Genomic DNA, 16,756 nt, shown 5'->3' with positions numbered 1-16,756 from the left:
ACAACATTGGTGCATTAGGAACATAGTAATATAAAATAATATAGAATTGTTTGCTGTTAGAGACCACTCCAAGACATTGAAAAGGCAATTGTATACCAAAATAGCCACCCAGTACCATTTTAAAGCCAACACCTTTTGTCCTGTAAAATGTGTCCCTATAATTCAGCAGCATCAATATCATAGGTTGAGGAGCATTATTTGAGGATAGTAGCTGTGTCCTACCTATGGTGCAGTTATGTTTAGGGTTTGGGTTGGTGACCTCAAGCTTTTCTGCCATACCTACCACACCAATATTATTATGCTTTAGTCTTTACCAGATCTCTAATTCAGGATTCTAACTCCTGCCACTTGCCAGACTTGCCAGGGTTGTGCCAGGTCCTCCACTTCTGTTCCACGGTTGTTGTTCTTGTATTTTTTGGAGGTCCTGGCACAATATATTAAAATCTAATCTAATCTCATCCACCTTACTTACAAGGGAGGTGTGATTGGCCTTAATCATGCACAGTGTCTTTTTAAGAGTCATTTCCCTCTCCCTTTCTACCCTGTCTACTGGGCTGGTTGGCTCCAGATAGAGATGCAGTGGGTACTCAGTCTCCCCTTCCTTATGGCTAAGTAGGGTAAGAAAGGCATTATCGCACAATTCCTCAAGAATGTTTAGGGTTGAAGATGGAGAGGCTTGGTTCACAGGTGAGCAGCCACCATCTTGCCATGAACTTGTGGCCATCATCATCTTGGCAGGTGTCTGTCATCTCTTGTGTCTCATCCACTAGAATAAAGTATTATAAGGAACCACAGGTGCTGGTGCAGTAACTGGGCCTGTTTAGCAGGTTTAATATAGAGATGTTCAGGCATTATTAGATTATTAGGATAGATTAGATAGATAGAGAGGTCCAGAGTAGCAGTGTGGAGTTCATCTGCTCACATTTCACGCCATGCCACACCTCCCCCATAACCCCCTTATTATATACCCAGTGGTTATTAATTACCATATTTAAGAAATATAAAGCCTGTGTGCATAGAAATTTAAAATGTGCATTTTATATATAACCACTAGATGAAGAACAGATCCATAGGGGCTGATACAGTAACTTTAAATGATTCCCAGTAAGCCTTTAATGGCAGCATCTTTTTTGAGCAACACTTAATTTCATCTACAGCCGTATATTTTATATATCCTTGCTGCTTTATTTCAGTATTTACAGAGATACTACAAGTTTTAAAACTAATTAAAATTCATGTAGGCATACCGTGATATTGTTGAAGATTTGCATATCATTACCTTCTCCATTAATCAAACCCATGGAGTTAGCAGTCATCTATTGAACAGCAGGAAGATGCTTGACACAGCCATTTACTTACTTTGGGAAAAATGTAAGAGGAGGCAGAAAGTGTTGCTCACTTAAGTGAAACATTACGGGCCACCCGCCACTAGAAAAGTGCAGCAATATTCAAATTCAACCACCCACAGAAAACATAATCAATGTAAAAAATTCAGGCTTCTTCGGAATAAATTAGTTATAATGTTAAAAAATCTAATTATCACATTTAAAAGGGACAATTTGGTGTCGGATAATGGAACATTTAAATACAGAAAAAGTATTAACCTCACCATAATAATTTCCATGTCTAATATTCTGCTGTAAAAAAATGTCTACATCAAACAAATCTGCCTGAATTTTTCAGGCAAATCATCACCTCAAGGCAGGCAGTCTCTGCTGTTTTCGGAATCCTTTGATACTCTATGTAATAATGTAAATATATATAACCAATCTTGCCATGCCCTCTAAGACACCCCACAAGTGAAACATGTCAGGGCATGTGACATGCACACTCAGTCCCTAGCATTATTCCACCACTCCGTGAAGTATTTGTCACCTTACTTTCAGTGTTGGCCGGCTTTCACTGGGGTCTTTCTGTAAGTGGTGCATATATAGATGTCCCTTTAAGACTGTACACTAGGGATGGTTGATGGTCTGTTAAGTAAGGTGCAGCCTCAGTTGGCATTAACTGTGGGGACAAGGGGGTTAAGCTCAGTTATTCCGCTTACCACTCCTGGTAGGCAACAGATCAGGTCCAGTATGGTTGGGGATCAATTATCCCATAAGTTTCAGTCATCATAAGGCTCAGTGTTTCGGGTCTCTGGGCCTCAGTGACTTGCCTGTGGACACACAATACACAGGTCATGGCCCTTTGTTCCCTTGTGGTTGGGTCCCAGTTGCTCAGCAAATTATCTCTCTGCAGCACCATCCTCAGGCTCCTATGGACAAGCAACCAATCTCTGTACAAGCTCTGTCCTCTCTGATGTGGTGCACATACCATAGCAGCAGGTCTGCACTTGTTGGCTCCCACGCTGTTCTGCCTTGATCTCTGCAGATTTGCCTGGAAAAAAGTTCTGTTTCTCAATTTCTGCAGGGAATCCTGGGTATTAAAGTCTACAGCCCCATTAGCCTCAATTGACTTGTGTTGTGGAGTGTCCCTTTAAGAATACATTTCCCTGAATACTCAGTGTCTGTCCTTTCCTCTCCTCTGATTGGTTCAGGTCCTTTGCAGCGAGGAAGGGAGGGCAGGAGGGAGCCAAGGGATTTCACACAGAGCTGCTCCTGTCAGCTGCAGCGAAAGAGGGATGAGAAACCAGATAAAGCTGGGGATCACACAGCCGGCGGGCACTTGGCTATACATATGTAGTGCTGACATTTTTGCCATGTAATACTATTAATAGAATTATGTTAATAGATTGGTATTTGGCTCCCTCTACTGGCATACCATAGAAAATACTTGTTTTAAATTTCGCATAACAGCTACAGTAAGTGACTTAATTGTTTACTTTTGTGAAAGGACTCACCTACCCATAATGCCCACTCATTTACCCATGAACACTGAGCAGCTGAATTGCATACTGGGTAGGTAATAAAAGGCCCTACCGTGGCCATTTTCTGTCTCTTCTTGCTGGGGCGCGTGGCCTGCCTACAGGAATCTGTGGGTGTGCATCCGAAGAGTCGCGGCCTGCTTGGTGCGGAACAGAGTTGAGACCACCGAAGATAGTCTAGAATACAGCCTGCTGGAGCAGCGGCGTGATCGGATCGGGAAGGATCCAGAGACACCTGATGGATCTATTGACGGTTTCCTGGTTATCTTGCGGAGCGGTGCAGCATGACGGAACTGACTGTGGCAGGACTGAGACCAGCGGAGCCGAAGTCCTCCATCTGTCCATACCTGGTGTGGTGAGAGCGCTGTTGCCCAGAAGTCTTGTAGCGCATGTTACATAGTTAGACTGATCACATATTGTTGTATAGTCCTACAGAGCAGTTGTTTTCAAGTTGAATTTACACTCACATAGGCCTCAAAGCCGGATTTCATTACCAATTGACTGACACTGGAAGTACATTCCCAGGGAAGGAGTTCACAAATATATTGCATGATGTACTGTGTACTGGAAGTGGGAAGGTCTTATTGCCTGAGCATTAGTCCCACTTGGAGACATGCCTGCGGGAGCAATTCAGGTAGCTCTCATGTGATAGTCATTCACAACTATTTGTTCCTTTCTTGTGCCAGAATTGTATGTCATTACAGTTCCTATGTTTAATGTTCAAACCTGTTCCAGTAAACTTATATTTTGGTTTAACACAATCTATTGTGAGGTTTGTTCATTGTCCAGACAGGTGTAGCAGTGCATGCCCAGGTGACAACACAGGTAAAGTACATATAATCTGTGACTATTGAATTGTCTTTTATTATTGGGTTTTACACCAACACTGTTACACAGCTGTGTCAAACCGTTGGGGGTGGAAAGAGCCTCTGGAGTAAGTGCTACACTTGGGGGCTCGTCCGGGATCTCTGTTACTCTGCAATCAAGTCCACCCTCGTGAACTAAAGAATGGATCCGACCACTGTGCTTCAGTGGTGCGAAGCAGAAATTGCTCGCAAAGAGGCGCGTGAAACAATTAAACTTCCTGGAGATGTCTGGGGAGAAGAATGTCAGTCCAGTGTCCTGACAGCGACCGCTGCCACTAAATCTTAGTCTCTATCCATCCAACAGCCAAAGAGGAGCGATCTTGAGCTGGGAAAGTTGATGCGCCAGCTGCAAAGAGAGACGTCCAAGATGATGGAGATGTTGACTGGGTCATTGGATCTCCTGTCTAAGCTAGACACATTGAAGATGCAAATATCCCAGCTGACTGAGATTATTAACAGATTGACGGCAAAACTAACTGGGTTGTCCGCCCAGAAGTCCACGAGTCAAGACGTTTGCCTAAACTGTGGAGGTGTAGGTCACTACCAGTGAGTATGTCCTAGCCCACAAATGGAGACAGAAGACTGGCACAGACCTCAGGGAAGTGACCCAAGGATGGGGAGAAGATCCGGGCCTTCAAAGAGAACTTTCCCTGAACCTGCCGTCTATGCTGTTTCAGTGAAAAATGGTTATCAGTCTCTAATCCGATGACGGAAACGGAGTTCCTGGTGACAGAAGTTGGAGAGAGCATGAGTCCAAGCACATCCATCTGTTGTTACAGATGTTACTAATAGGCCTCCTACCCAGTTGGTAGGCCCTTTGCCTGTAGTGCCTGTTCTGGTTGAATGGATTTATACCAGAGCCATCCTTGATTCAGGCGCCCAGGTTACTCTTTTGACCAGAAACTATTACCGGAAGTACCTGTCATACCTGCCCCTGAATCATTTGGAAGACATAGAGATCCAGAGCATTCAAGCAGAAGATTACCCTTGTGATGGATATGTGCGGGTCAAGTTGTCATGTGAACCATTGAGGGCTGGGGAGACTCAGAACTTTGAGACACTGGCCATTGTTTGCCCCTGGCTGCCAGGGTCCTCAAGAAGTTTGGTGATCGTTGGGACCAACACAGATCTGATGAAGCGGCTGTTAGCCCCTGTCATCCCCAGCTGTGACTCTCTACCTTTACTGCCAGAAGAAGGGTTGGAAGTGTCTCCTTTTTCCACAATGTATGGAGGAATATCCAAAACAGAAGTGGAATAAACTGACCTATAGGAGGCAGAAGTAGTTGAACGGAAAGAGAACGCTAGTGAGCCTATCATGTCTGAGTCAATGAATCAGAGGAAACAAAGAATCATTTCCCCACCAAAAAGACCAACCTATGATGTGCTGGGTGAATGTTCTAAAAAATCAGAGTTACGGCAAAAAGAAACTCTGAAATGCCTGGTCCTTCTACTGTTGATTCAGGAAGGAGTAACCCCATCTCACCCCTTGACACATCTGTACCAGACACCACAGTATCTGCTGTGAGTGCACAGAACAGTTTCCCATCATATGAGAACTGGTGGGAGGCTCCTCTGTCTGTATTATGCAATTGGATAGAGGCAAAAATGTGTAACAGAGCAAAGATTCTGAATATCTTTGGGGACCAAAGCAGGGGGAGTATGTAGCACTGGCATTTTTGCCATGTAATAGTATTAATAGGATTATGTTAATAGATTGGTATTTGGCTCCCTCTACTGGCAAACAATGGAAAAGACTTGTTTTATCTTTCACATAACAGCTACAGGAAGTGACTTAATTGTTTACTTTTGTGAAAGGACTCACCTACCCATAATGCCCTCTCACTTTGCCCACTCACTTACCCATGAACACTGTGTGGCTGAATTTCAAGCTGGGTAGGTAATAAAAGGCCCACCGTGGCCATTTTCTGTCTCTTCTTGCTGGGACGTGTGGTCTGCCTACAGGGATCTGTGGGTGTACGTCCGAAGAGCCGCGGCCTGCTTTGTGCGGAACAGAGTTGAGACCACCGGAGACAGTCTACACTACAGCCTGCTGGAGCACCGGCGTGATCAGTTCGGGAAGGATCCAGAGACACCTGACAGAGCTATTGAGGGTTTCTTGGTTATTTTGCAGAGCAGTGCAGCATGACGGAGCTGACTGTGTCAGGACTGAGACTAGTGGAGCGGAAGGCCTCCATCTGTCCATACCTGGTGTGGTGAGAGGGCTGTTGCCCAGAAGTCTTGTACCGCATGTTACACAGTTAGACTGATCACATATTGTTACTGGGACCTGTAGTCCTATGGAGCAGTTCTTTTCAAGTTGAATTTACACTCACATAGGCCTTAAAGCCTGATTTTATTACCAAGTGACTGACGCTAGAAGTACATTCCCAGGCAAGGAGTTCGCAAATATATTGCACGGTCAAAGTCACTGCTTTATACTGTTCTGCACTACTTTACTAGTTGGAAATCCTGCGGATTATAAGTACTGAAGTATAAATGGCTAGCTGAAGAATGGAAGACAAGAGACTCTATCCTTTACTGTAAGGCCTTACAGTGTTACTATTACTTACCATAAACTGTAGGGGGGGTATTGAGTAATTATACTGCCTATATCATCCTGTTGGTGTCTGCACAGTGTGCTGGAAGTGGGAAGGTGCCCAGTGCTGAGGTCTTATTGCCTGAGCATTAGTCCCACTTGGAGACATGCCTGCGGGAGCAATCCAGGTAGCTCTCATGTGATAGTCATTCACAACTATTTGTTCCTTTCTTGTGCCAGAATTGTATGTCATTACAGTTCCTATGTTTAATGTTCAAACCTGTTCCAGTAAACAGTGCATGCCCAGGTGACAACACAGGTAAAGTGCATATAGTCTGTGACTATTCAATTGTCTTTTATTATTGGGTTTTGCATCAACACTGTTATACAGCTGTGTCAAGCGGGTTGAGCCAAACCGTTGGGGGTGGAAAGAGCAGAGCCCAATTATCAATTATCAGCTGCTCCTTGGGGGGTAAGTGCTACACATATAATGAGTATGTCTCATATAGAGCTGTGTACTCTATAAGCAACAGTTTTTTCATTCATCACCTGTATAGTACATGCTAAGATTTATACTCAGCATTTGTCTGTTATCAGAAATATACATTTTAGAGACATGTTTGTTATTCGCATAGCTAACAATATCTGCATATGAACATCATTGATGACCATTAAGGATGAGCTTAGGCAAGTTTGGATCCTAGCTCAAATCCACCGATCCCACCAGAAAGCTGTAATTGTACTTAGACAATCATAAGCAGCTGGGGCATTCGCTGCCCTGCTGCCACGCATGTACACACCTCTTGTAAATGTGCAACTGAAGGTGAGATTGCCTCAGTCGCTTATTTTGGTATAGATGATGGCTTTCTGTCAGGATCACTGAGTTTGAACTAAGATCTGAGCGAAAGAATGTCACCAGCACATAAGATAAATGGTCAATAGGGATGTTCTTAGGTGTGTTCAGATCTTACTCCCAGGATTTCAATGTACTATCACCAATGCACACATTTCTGAAATTTGCTGTGTGTGTAAATGGGGTGCTGCAGCGAACAATGACTGGAACCAAAGATAATCAAAGTGAGAGAATGTCACCAACACACCATGGATCTCTAGAACAGATCCAAAGCTTTATTCAGTGATCATATCATTATAGCAGAGACAACATTTTGGAACCTTGCAGAACCCCTTCATCAGGCATGTGACAGCACAGGAAAAATGGTAAACTGCGTTTTATATTCAATTCCTAACTTATTAATATAGATAACTGATGCAAGCACATGCCAGATTTATGTAAAACATGCTAACATAAAATGCCTTACTCTCTGACTTATGTATAATAATGAAAAGTATAAATTAAAACCCAACTCAAGCCAAAACCTTTAGTGCTGGATAGAAAAGGTTAGACTTAGAAACCTCTGTTAACTTTTTTTGTTTTCTGTGTCCCAATTCAGGAGACATTCCATAACTTTCAAAGCATTTAAATGGTGTCACACAGAGGAAGATATGAGGGAATTTGTTCCCACTCAATTTGATGAGTGTTAGACAGAATTAGTCTTTCCAACCAGAGTATAAGCAACAATAAAAAAATTTAGTGGGGTGAGGAGGAATTACAGCATCATTAAGCATTTATTGCTCTCTGTGTCCCCAATAGGAGATTTTTACTTACTTTCTGTCCACACTGAACAGGTAGATAATTCTCTGCTGTAGATACACAGACAGCATTTAAAATCTTTTCAAAGAAAACACAGACAGCATTTTGAACCTTAAGCTGCAACCTTACCCCACTTTATGCAAGCTGAGAAAATAAAGCTGGGTTTTAAGATGTACAAAAATTGTGCTCAAACAGGGACATACCACATTGATAGGATTACCAGTTTTTACTAATATAAATTATTATTATTATTATTAATAGTAATAATAATAATAAAAAAAATAATGTAGAAAATAAAAGGAAGGAATGATACATGTCCCATAATCATTACCCAATAATATTCACTTTATACATAATAATCCACCTAAAGTGGGCCTGAACTTAAACATTTATGATTTGCTATCCTATAGATAGCATATAGAAACAATAATTGTGGGTAAGAAGTACCCTGTAATCTTTACCTTTTGTCTGGATATCAGAATGGACTTCCTCACATGTGAGAGCTCCTAGACACACCTGACCCTACAGCCAAATAGCTGTTAATCTGAAGTGTGAAAGTTAAGGCACTGCTACCTCTGGTTGCTAGTCTAAGGGGAATTGGAGTTAGGTTTGGTGATAGCACTACTGTGCTGCCCACTGTTCTCTTTGGTAGAGGCACTGACATTGAAAAGCCAAACACCTGCTTCTACCAAGATGGCCACCTTCACCAAGACACAGTACAAAACAAGGCATGGTAAGTCAGGAATGGGGAAACATTCAATTGCCTTGTTTTAGGCACAACTTCCAGAGATCAGTCTCTTGTTAATATTTAGAAATTGAGTGAATGATATATAAAAAAAAAACAAGTGCATTTCCCTATAATGTTAATTGAAAAGATTTAAATAATTTTACAACAAATTTGGCCAACAAAAATATACCATTGAATCACTGTATTACTAAATTAATTCTGGAGCTTTACTTTCACATACTGTTATGAACTATATCATTATGTAAATTGAAGTCAGCAAATGGAATGAGCATTGCTTAATTACTCTACCTGCATAAAACCTTAAGGGATGGCAGAAATAAAAATAACATTTAATCATAACATTATGGATTGTAATATAACAATTTATGTTACCATTTGAATATTTATTAATGGAAATGATCTCCATAAGTATTAACACAGAACACCATTAATCACCGGCCCCCACATGAATATTAATTAAATGTCTGTGATTGACTAATACCTACCGTTGGTTGCATAACATATGGCGGGTGAGGCATCCATGATGTACTTTGCACCTAGGTGATAAAGAAATAGTATTAGGTTGAGGGTGCAGACCATGAGCTTGTTTGATTAATGTCTTTGATAATAATCTATTAAAATGACTGGAAGCTAATTTCAAGCTCTAAGCACAACCATGACTATGAAGTTGACATAAATAATTTTCACGTGTGCTGCTTAATTCTGCAGTTACATTGCTAACATTGAATTATTCTGCTATCATCCAACATTAGGCAGGAATACTTTAGAGAGTTAAAAAAAACGTATATATATATATATATATATATATATATATATATATATATATATATATATATATATATAGTATAGTATCTCACATTTGTGTAAATATTTTATTATATCTTTTCATTCAACAGCACTGAAGAAATTACACTTTGTTACAATGTAAAGTAGTGAGTGTATGGCTTGTGTAACAGTATAACAGTATGCTGTCCCCTCAAAATAACTCAACACACAAGCATTAATGTCTAAACCTCTGGCAACAGTGAGTACACCCCTAAGTGAAAATGTCTAAAATGGGCCCAAATAGCCATTTTCCCTCCATGGTGTCATGTGACTTGTTAGTGTTATAAGGTCTCAGGTGTGAATGGGGAGCAGGTGTGTTAAATTTGATGTTATCACTCTCACTCTCTCATACTGGTCACTGGAAGTTCAACATGGCACCTCATGGCAAAGAACTCTCTGAGGATCTGTAAAATTTTTGCTCTACATAAAGATGGCCTAGGCTATAAGAAGATTTCCAAGACCCTGAAACTGAGCTGCAGCACGCTGATCAAGATCAGACAGCGGCAGACCCCTCACCCCTTCAACCTATGCAGCAATGCTGGCAGCACTCATACGTCTATTTCCCAAAGACAACCTCTGGATAGGACGCTGAGCTGCGCACGTGTACGCTGAGCTGAGCACTGGATATGACGCTGAGCATGTGTACTCAACTTCTTTGGTTGATCATGGGGAGGCCTGTTCTGAGTGGAACCTGTCCTGTTAAACCGCTGTATGGTTTTGGCCACCATGCTTCAGCTCAGTTTCAGGGTCTTAGCAATCTTCTTATAGTCTAGGCCAGCTTTATGTAGAGCAACGATTCTTTTTTTCAGATTCTCAGAAAGTTCTTTGCCATGAGGTGCCATGTTGAACTTCCAATGACCAGTATGAGAGATTGAGAGTGATAACACCAAATTTAACACACCTGCTCCCCATTCACACCTGAGACCTTGTAAAACAAATGAGTCACATGACACCGGGGAGGGAAAATGGCTAATTAGTCCCAATTTGGACATTTTCACTTAGGGGTGTACTCACTTTTGTTGCCAGTGTGTTGAGTTATTTTGAGGGGACAGCAAATTGACACTGTTATACAAGCCGTAAACTCACTACTTTACATTGTTGCAAAGTGTAATTTCTTCAGTGTTGTCACATCAAAATATATAATAAAATAGTTACAAAAAATGTGAGGGGTGTACTAACTTTTGTGAGATATTGTATAGAAATATATATATACATTACATTGCAATGGTGTCAGTATATTTGAACAGTTGCAAGTACATGTTTGTAAACATCTCAAGTTGAAGCAAGTAATTGTGATATTCAGCCAGCACCAAGTTTATACTGTACTGCTTGAATGGAAACACAGAACATCAACACAGTGAAGATATTACATTAAAAGCTGTTAGATGTGCCATTTAACCAAATAATATATCAAGCACCTTGTACTTTTGTCTTTTGTTTTCTTTGTTTAAGCAAAGGCAATATTTGCCTCTCAAGAAATCAAGAAATGTTTAGCAACTGTTCTATACAATCCGCTTGACTCTCATGTCGCAAGTTGACTCACAACCCCAGCGAGATAGTATAGTATTTGAGAGTTCTTGTAAGGTGCTTGTTTTTTCTCTTTTCATAGGTGTATATTGATATGCATTAAACACTTTTGCACCATGTTGAAGTCCTAGTAGCATGCAAAAACAATCAAAAAATCCTAAAAGCACAATTTAACTGAAAAGTGGTTTCCTAAATCATATACTGACTTTTTCAAGTGCCTGTATATGATAGGATACAGTCATTATTCAGGAAATAATTTTGCACCAGACTCGGTGGATTCTTAAATTAACTTTGATGATCTGGGTGCTGCTTACAGGGCCATTCACAGCTTACATTTTAAGTGGTCTATGGGGGCCAGATCTTTGCTGAACTGGCCAAATTTTGATCCATGTATGTGCATTTTATCGACTGACTTCTATAAAACCAGCCTGTCTGTATTTTTCCTCTCAATCGGCACCTGGGGCTATAGCCAGCAGTGTTAATCAGTGTATTCCGACAAAAGGGGAAGACTCCCCGCTGTAAGAATACAACAGCTTAGCAGAAAGACTTCTCTCTTCCACCTTGGAGTGACATAGACAGTTTGATTTTCATCCATTAAGCCCCCAAAATGTAGAGTGAAAATCAATTGATCCTCCATCCATGCTAAACAGCATGGATGGAGGAATCTCCATTGTATTCAGGAGCTGCTGAACAGTGCCTGCATCTGATAGGATACAGTCATCATTCAGGAGGTAATTATTCACCAGACTCAATTGATTCTTCAATTGACTTTTGATGATCAGGGCCCCAACAGCTTAACGTTTAAGTGGTCTATAGGGGTCTTTATATTAAAGGCTAAATTCCCCTTTGGTGTAGACATGTGGACTGCCGAAAAATGTGTTAATTTTAATTTTCGTTCCATTTGCTTTTTTTTTTTTCGGGTCATTTATTATGATCGCAATTTTGTAAATTTGGAAATTCGTAAATTCGAAAATCCAAAAATCCAAAAATAAGAAAGAAAATCTGAAAATTTGAAAGAATAACTAATAATAACAATCTTTAAAGTTATAGGCATTGGAATTTCCTTTCAAATTTGGCTGTTAGCAAGCACAATGAATATGAATCTATCTGTTACAAATTATCTGAAATAATGAATGCTGCATCTTAAGAAATGAAATGGAATGAATTAATATAATAATAAATAATAATAATAAAAATAAAAGTCGAATTTTCAGGTTTTCCGATTTTCAAATTTACAAATTTACAAAATTACGAATTTACTACTTTGTAAATTTACAAATGAGCCAATTTATGAATTTACGAATGTTGAAATATTAAAATTGACAAAATATTTAGAAAAATGTATTAAATGGGTTTTCATTAATTTGGATAATTCTGAATTAATGAATTTGTCGAAATGAGTTAAAAAGCGAATTCGTAATAAATTGAATTGCACATGTTTATTTCAGAGCATGTAACATATTACACCTGTATTTAGGGTGCAAAGTGTAACATGCTTCAGCAGCTCTCCCTGCACCGCACTCCCCCATGACAGCGAGCAGGGATTCTTCTCCATGAAACCTCTGCCACATTTGAAAATGGTTCCGCATACACATCCGTATCATTCATTCACAGGAGTTTGTGAATGAGAAAACTACAAGTCCCATCATCCACCACAGCAGACAGCTTGTAGTTCTCGATGGACTGCATGCTGATGAGCAAGCATAATGCTTGTACTGAGGTATGGGCAGAAAGACAGAGGACTGTCTGCAGGACCCAACATTGCACCCACGATCCATTGTTCATGGTTCTTCCGACTCCTGTTCAAGAAATATTAAACACACGTTTTTTTCCTGCAAAAAATAAGTGCATTTATTATTTTTTGCAGAAAGATTAATGGAGTCTTTAACTTACAGGGAAGCAAACAACAAGAAATCTCTGAAAGTTAAGGCTGTAGTAATATACTGTAACTACTAAAAAGTGGAGATTCAGATTACTACAAATGCTTTTGGTTAAATGCAACCAAGTGGAGAAATTTATTAATCTCAGCGGAAAGAAAATATTTCTTATAGAGATTACATTAAAATCTCCAGTTAATAATCTACCAGCTAGAAAAAGGTACAGTTATGGTCATTCAAAACACGGAAGAGTAATTTGAGAAGGCTATTAGAATACAAATAAATAGTAAGACATACAGAAATCTGGATTATAAATTTACAAATAGCTAAGCTAAAGTCTTAATCAGTCGTCTAAAGAGGCTATATAAAATTAAAATCATCAGAGATTAATTAAAATATTTTCTAATTATACCTTTTTTTGTAGCATCACATTTATTCATAAAACATTATTTAAACCCCTATAACTCTAGTTTCCTTTATTCATTTTATGGTAGGCAACATATCATTGTTTATTGACTGCCATCTAAAGCTCAGATTTGACATTAAAGATCCTAAAGAAGTGATAATTAGGTTTATGAATATCAAATGACAGAGTAATTATTTGTTAATGACAAGCAATGTTAATTACCCCTACTACTACTATCCTTGCCTTGCACACTGTTAAATGATTTTAAAAGGTACAAATCTTGATTTGACGCCAGAATATAATAGTTTTTCCTATAAGCTATTGAATTCATATTATCTGAAGTATTTTCAATTCCTTGCACAATTCTATCTTGAGATAGAATTAATGGTGTTGCCATGTGAATGAGCTTGACATCCAAGTTTTGATATGATTTTCCAAATGATAGGGTTGTTTCAAGAAGATGTAAAGATTTACAATTTTTCACTTAGCTTAGAAAAGATGTACTTACTCCGCTTATCCTGTTATGTGTAAAAAAGAATAAGATTTTGTACTTCACATAAAATTCATTTCTTGAATTTCACTAAAGGACACAGCATTCAGGACAATTGGGTTACACTGGAGCCTACAGGAAGATTTGGACACCGATAAAAAAAAAAACAGCTACCAGTCCCAGCATGTCTCGGCTTATAGAAAAGCAGTATTAGAAATAAGATCACAAAATACAAAGGGTTGTGACCTTTGTTCCTTAATGTACTCCAAGTGTATTTAATGAAAAATGCTACGTTCTTTCTCATTCATTAAGTAACACAGGAAAAAGGGGAGTGTGGCTGGAAGAACCTCAGTATATACGACACCTCATCCCTATGACTGAATTTTTTATGTATAGGGGAAGAAAAGAATGGGGAAAGGGATTATCACGGTGCCAAAAACTACAAGGACACTATATTTGTAAAAAATACTTAACAATATAATTTTATTTAACAGCAAAAATACAAAAACACTGAACAAGAAAAAACATTATGACATAAACAAAGGTTAATACAGTGGGTACTAAGCAGTTAATTTTACAGCTGTTGAACAAACAGAAACAACACGCAGGCATAGATCTTGTTTTAGCCTGTGATTTGAGATATCATCTCCTACATGTTTCGCCAAATCATTGGCTTCCTCAGGGAAATGATATCTGCCTGCACTAAAAGTAAATAACAAAAAACAATATATGTGACAGAGCAATTTTAATCAAAAACATAATTTTATCAATTCAGAATGCATGGCACGGTCATATACCCCCCAAGGAGGCCACTCAATCAGAAGATGCACCAGCAGTACATACCCCAGACCACAAGGACACCAGAGTGGGTGGCATCTTCTGATTGAGATGTCATACTGTTTTTTTCTTTTTCAGTGTTTTTGTATTTTTGCTGTTAAATAAAATTATATTGTGAAGTATTTTTTTACATATATAGTGTCCCTGTAGTTTTTGGCACCATGATAATCCCTTTCTCCATTCTTTTCTTCCTCTATACATAAAAAATTAAGTAACACAGGATTCATATGCACATGGGAGGTCCAAAAGTACTTCAACTTTGAGGGATGTACAAAAGCAATGAAACAGTAACAGGCCTACATAACAAAACAATGAAATCGGGATCTGGCTGCAGTTGAAAGAGCTGCCTGAATTGCAATACTTTATGAATGAAGCTAACTGTTATATTACCTCCATGACCACCAGGAATTCCAAAATCTCTGCCAGTACTTTCAATGGTACTCCCAGATCTTCTGAGAGTATGTTCAATGGTATATGCAGTATCCATGGCAGGCTTTCAATTGTGCACAGTATCCCTGTGAGGACTTCCATAATTCACTGAAATTATGTGTCCTCTGACCAAAATAGTTTTTAAGCAACAGCCCTGTAAGTGGCTGGTGCTGTGTCTTCTTTCCAGCTACAGTTGAAATGCTAGAAAAGTAACATTGTACTTACCTGTTGCCTTTCCTGTTGCTGACCCAAATTGCCCTGGCCCTGCTGTATTTCATTTTCAGTTCACAGCCAACGTCTCCCTGGACCCATCTACTTGTTGCTTTGACCCTTGCTAATGCCTGAATATTCACTCACTGATCCCTAAATGTACAGTGTTCATAACATATCATTGACATCAGATGAGACCTGAACATCTGCCTGATGAAACTTAGGGAACGTGTTAACAAAGACCAGATTGCACCCTTGCACATCTGGGAAACAGTTGTTGGCAAACAGCTGAAAAGCCCAAGATGCACAAACAAATCTAGCGGAGTAAACCTTAGCAGAAGAGGGTGGAACCTAATCTTTAAGACCAAAATCTTGAATAATTATACCTCTGAGCCACCAAAAACAGTGGAACAAGAAGCTGGTTCCCCTTCATTGGTACCTTCAGGGAATATAAATAGAGAGTCAGTCTTTCCAATAGAAGAAGTGGCTGCAAGGTAAACTTTCAGAAGACGTACATCTCAAAAAGGAGAGAAAATTCTTTCTGATTAACTTAAACTGGATGGAGAGATGAAAAATCAATGGTTGAGGGAAAAGGCTGAAACTACCTTAAAAAGGAAGAAGACTTCAGGGTATTAAGGCCACCTTATCTGTAAATTCAGAAATGGTTCTTTACTAGGTAAAGCTGTCTAGCCTCAGACACACACCTTGCAGAGGTAATGGCAAAAAGGAAGCAACCTTATGAGTAAAAGTGGAAAAGGGAATATTCATGATAGGTTTAAAAGGCAGGCTTTGAAGTGTTGACAGAACCCAATTAAAATATATACACAGATGGTTTCACAGGAGAAGCTACATAAGTAACACCCTGTACAAAAGCCTTAACCAATGAATGGGAAATTATTGTCCTATAGAATAAAATCACAAGGGGGAGAGGTGACCCTTGATAGTACTCGGCCAAATGATGATCCAGGACTGATTGTAAAAAGGTCAGGATGTGCCCCATGTGCAATGGAAGGTAGACTTCCTAGCGTTTAACAGCTTTTAAAATATGGAGGGGCAGGGGACAGAACTCTGGCTTGTAGCACCTGGAAATCATTCCCCTAAGTTTTGACAGACTAGCATCACAGTCATTGCAGGTTGTAATGAAGGGCCTGCTAGAGAAAATAAGTATTTGAACAGAGTTTGCCAATGATCCCTTTAACACCAGTGCATCATCAACTGGAATGACCATCGCTGTAATAAGGTGGGACACTATTTGATCAGAAGTGGGAATATCTGATTTTTTATAGCCCTTGTCAAACAGGTATTGATGTGTAAAATGTTTTGTAAGTGTAAATCATTTATCAGGTGTTTCTTAGTCTTTGTACCAAAAATTTTTTTTTAATGTCTCTGGGCCACTTGGCATTAATAGCGCTAGTAGAAGCTACAGGCTGCACTACCATGCCTAACAATTGTGTTTAGATTTTTTTTGTTTTATCTCCTTTCTTAGCT

The 16,756-nt window shown here is 39.4% G+C and overlaps 1 protein-coding gene across 1 annotated transcript in view; it reads right to left on the bottom strand.

Moving 5' to 3' along the window:
• Window positions 1-16,756, bottom strand: part of RBMS3 (RNA binding motif single stranded interacting protein 3) — an 859,182-nt gene that overhangs the window by 31,116 nt on the left and 811,310 nt on the right. Inside the window, exon 10 of the mRNA XM_077491456.1 lies at window positions 9,153-9,203. Within this exon, the coding sequence (XP_077347582.1) occupies window positions 9,153-9,203 (51 nt within the window). The remainder of the gene's footprint in view (window positions 1-9,152; window positions 9,204-16,756) is intronic.

Source organism: Lithobates pipiens, unplaced genomic scaffold, assembly GCF_037356315.1.
Source record: "Lithobates pipiens isolate NorthernLeopardFrog02 unplaced genomic scaffold, aLitPip1_a1.2 Scaffold_19, whole genome shotgun sequence".
In the NCBI taxonomy this organism is placed as follows: Eukaryota; Metazoa; Chordata; class Amphibia; order Anura; family Ranidae; genus Lithobates; species Lithobates pipiens.
Note: the sequence above shows the minus strand (reverse complement) of the source record. Positions and strands in the feature narration are given on the sequence as shown.